Consider the following 3849-nt stretch of genomic DNA (forward strand, 5'->3'; position numbering starts at 1 on the left):
AGAGGAAAGTTGCCTTCTTTGCTAGGGTTATTTAAAAAAAGAATAAAAATAAAAATCTCCATTTAGTTTGTTTTTAATACTTTTCAGATTACCTGAAACGTTCATCATTGTCTCACTGTAACAGACCCTACTGCACTGATTCAGGTGTTAATGGCAACATACCTCTGAAAAAAAGGAAGTGATTTTAAAATGTGTAATTAATTTTCAAACAAAATTATTCCTACTTAAATACACACATATACACACATTTGCATACACACAGAGTTATATTTTAATAAACCATGGAAAGCTCTGTATTGCATTTTTCCAAATATTCATGTATACTGGTAGCAATAAAGAGGGTTGGGTTTGTTTTTTTTTTTTGTTTTGTGGGGTTTTTTTTGGTTTGAAATGGCAGGAGTTTACTTTTCTGGATAGCAGAAAAGAGTAGCATTCCATAATGGCGGGGGGGGGAGATGTTATGTAATAGTAAGGAAAGATCCAAGGAAAAAGACAAAGAAGATTACTTTCTCTGTAAGTCAAAGACTTTTCTGGCCAACCATTTTGAAGCTCTTCCATGTTCATATTAATGGATATAGCATTGAAATTCTTTAATCTTCCTATACATGATTAATAAAGGCAAGTAATTCCTCAGAAATTACCTCTGATGTGATTAATTACTTCCTACTATTTAATGATTAATTTGTCACCAGGAAAAAGACAAAGAAATTAACCAGTTAAAAGACCTACTTTTCAAGAAGACTCAAGAGTTTAAGGTGCAGAAGGATAAGGAAAAGTGTGTTCTAGCAGAAACTGAGGCGAGTCGGTCATCACTTAAAAAACTTAAGAGTCAACTGCACAGACTTGATGCAGATGCATTAAATCAACAAGAAATAATATATAACCAGGTAAAATGTTAACATACTTTCATGTTATGATTTTTTCTTTGGTCTAATGAGAATAAATTGCATGAGCTCTGTAATGTCTGTCAACATTTTGGCATTTTGGAAATGCCATGCAGTATAATTTGAAGTCCGCTTTTATTTCTGTCTCTAGATGTATTGATATGGAAATAACTGAAACTTGCTATACTATTGCCTACGTTATGTGCTTGTATTTCTTTACTTTTTGAATCTTCTGCTTTTCCCACTAATTTCTCAAATCAGTTCCTTACTTTGATCCCTCTGAATCACAGACACCTCAGGGTAAATTTTTAAAGCAATACAAGAGGTACATGCCAAAATCCTGTTATTTCCTAATTGGATTTTGTGCGTATTTCCTATGCACCACTTTGAAAATTTGCTCTTTTATATCAGCATCCACTGGTAACAGCAAGATGGCAACTCCACTGTAAGCTTCCCTACAGCAGACTGTGCTGAGTGTGCTTTGTTACTTTTCTAGAAGATTACTTCTGAACCATCACTGCACATCAGTCACCTAAGAATGTTTTGCTAAGGAGGTCTATAAGCCATAAATTATTAAAGAAACAATAGCTTAATTGGGTGACTGTCTTAAAGCCAAGACTGTCTTTAGATCCAAGTTTATATCCAGTGCTTTAGCATTATAGGAAGGCTATAATTGCTTATCTCAGACTATTAATTCTCTTAAAAAATATTTTAACAGGATTTTTATATTCAGCAAGTACAGAGGCGACTGTCACGGTTAGAAGGGGAGCTTAATACAGATGAAAAAAAAGTTTTGGAAGCAAAAGTTGCTGAACTTAAGAAAACCTTAGAAGAAAAGAAAAACACATATGATGTTTTACATATGCAGTACAAGAAACTTCAGGTAACTTCCTCAAAACATCAGGTTGACTGTGTAACACCTAGAAACCTCAGTCAATTAAGTAGATTGGGTCTTTTAATTAATAACTTCGTATTAGACTAAAAGATATCTGAACTTAGTTTTCCACATGGGTTACACGATGTTCCGTATACCTTCCAGCAGAATAGCTCATTACTGTACAGCAGAGACACCTTACCATGAAGACAAGCATTGAAATATTGAAAGGCAAGAGTAGAATTTCAAGATGTGACTGACTGCTTGCATGTGTCTGAGTTTATTGTTAGGACCATGTAGAAATAGGAGGATGTTATTCTGCTATGCTACTATTTACTTTGGTATTTTTCATTAAATAAGTACATTGCCTTTAAAAGTGTACAAAGTAACATTACTGAATTAAAGGAACAGTATTTGAGTTACTTCATCTCATCCTGTCATGTAATTCAGAAACACTGTTTTTCTGTCTTTATTCCCATAGGAGAATTTTACATGTACATGCTTATGCTGTGCTTTTACACTATCCAGTGACCTTCATTAATTCACTAAAAATGCACTTACCTTTCCTACCAGTCATTTATTCTGTCGCCAATTTGTAATTTCTTTTTATAAGGAATGTATTTTTTATCAGCTACACTTTACCACATTTAGAAACCTTTTCTCAAAGAGAAACTGCACCAAGACAAAAGTCAGGTTTAATAGAACATCACACCTGGTTTCTCAAAGTGATGGTTAAGAAAACAATTAGATCAATTTAATGAGGGGAAGAAACTACTTATATGTGAGTCCTTGAAATGGAGATCCACACAGTAACAAGATTTAATGTTGGACAACTAACGGCCATGCTTTGGTTTAGCAAAATTTGAGCAATATAATCAAACATTGAAACACACCTCTGGAGTATTATGAAAGTGAAATCATTTTGAAGATGAACTATGAATACCAGAGTCACAGTCAGACACACCAGGAGTTGGGGTTTTTTTATCTAGACCAAAATACATGATTAGAATTGCCTCATTGGTTGAAAGATCCATATTGTATAAATAACAATTACCATGCTCCAAATAAAACAAGCAATGTTGCAACAGCACTCTGTCTGAAGACTGCATGGTCTAGACAGAGCAGCATAGGGACACAAGAAATATGATGGTTCCTGGTTCCACGACTTAAAAATATCTCATTTAAAATTAACTAGTGGCTTTTGGTGCAACCTACATTCATTGTAATAAATTAAATACAACTTACTTGGAAACAGAATGATGTCCATTTCCTCAAGAGAGCAATGGATAAGACAGGAGAAGAAACAAGCACTATGATGAGCAAGATAAATGACCTAAATCTTTTCAATGACAGATCAGATCAGGAGTTAAAAAAAGCTAAAGCCATCAAGCAGGTACAGTATTATTTTTCAACTTATACTAATACAGGACATGTTTTTGTAAAATAAATACACAAACTCGTGACTTGATCTGCAGGCTGTTCTCTGACCCCCCACAGTGTTACATCATGACATCCATAAGAACTCTCTTTGTAGTTTCCTAACTTACACCTTCATGGGTTGTGATTTTTTTGTCACAATATCCAGCGGTGTGTTTTGTTTTGGTTTTTATTGTTGTTGTTGTGTTGGTTTTGGTTTTGTTTTTGTTGTTGTTCTGGTTTGGTTTTTCTATTCTTTTTTTATTTTTGTTTTGTTTTGTTTTTTGAGAAACAATTGCCTTTAAAGCAGAAAATGTTCAAGCATGTCTTCACCTAGCACTGAATTTTTATTCTTAATCTCGGATGCCAACTAATAAGTTTGGCCCAGGTTTATTATTAAATTGCAAGTTTTTTTCCACCAGATGGTTTCGGATCTGTCTATATTCCAATCCAAGGAATTAGAAAGAGAATGGAAGCCCTTCTCCCCATATTTTGATAAACATAAAAACTCAGCACCAATCCTCTAACTACTGCATATTTATTCTGCAATAGACTCTGGCCTTTCTGAATGGAGCACTAAAGCAGTAGAAAAAGAGAGGGTCTAAGTAGCAGGGGTAAGAGTTTTGCTACCAACTGAACCGGTGCACTTCCTCCTCAATGAAAACTCTCTTTCCC

The 3849-nt window shown here is 34.3% G+C and overlaps 1 protein-coding gene across 1 annotated transcript in view; it reads left to right on the forward strand.

The window, feature by feature from the left end:
- The window catches only part of CCDC39 (coiled-coil domain containing 39), a 22024-nt gene that overhangs the window by 10371 nt on the left and 7804 nt on the right, over positions 1-3849 (forward strand). Inside the window, exons 10-12 of the mRNA XM_010010578.1 lie at positions 693-887; positions 1603-1767; positions 3014-3151. Coding sequence (XP_010008880.1) covers positions 693-887; positions 1603-1767; positions 3014-3151 — 498 coding nt within the window. The remainder of the gene's footprint in view (positions 1-692; positions 888-1602; positions 1768-3013; positions 3152-3849) is intronic.

This window comes from Nestor notabilis, unplaced genomic scaffold (assembly GCF_000696875.1).
Source record: "Nestor notabilis isolate BGI_N333 unplaced genomic scaffold, ASM69687v1 scaffold32142, whole genome shotgun sequence".
NCBI lineage: Eukaryota > Metazoa > Chordata > Aves > Psittaciformes > Psittacidae > Nestor > Nestor notabilis.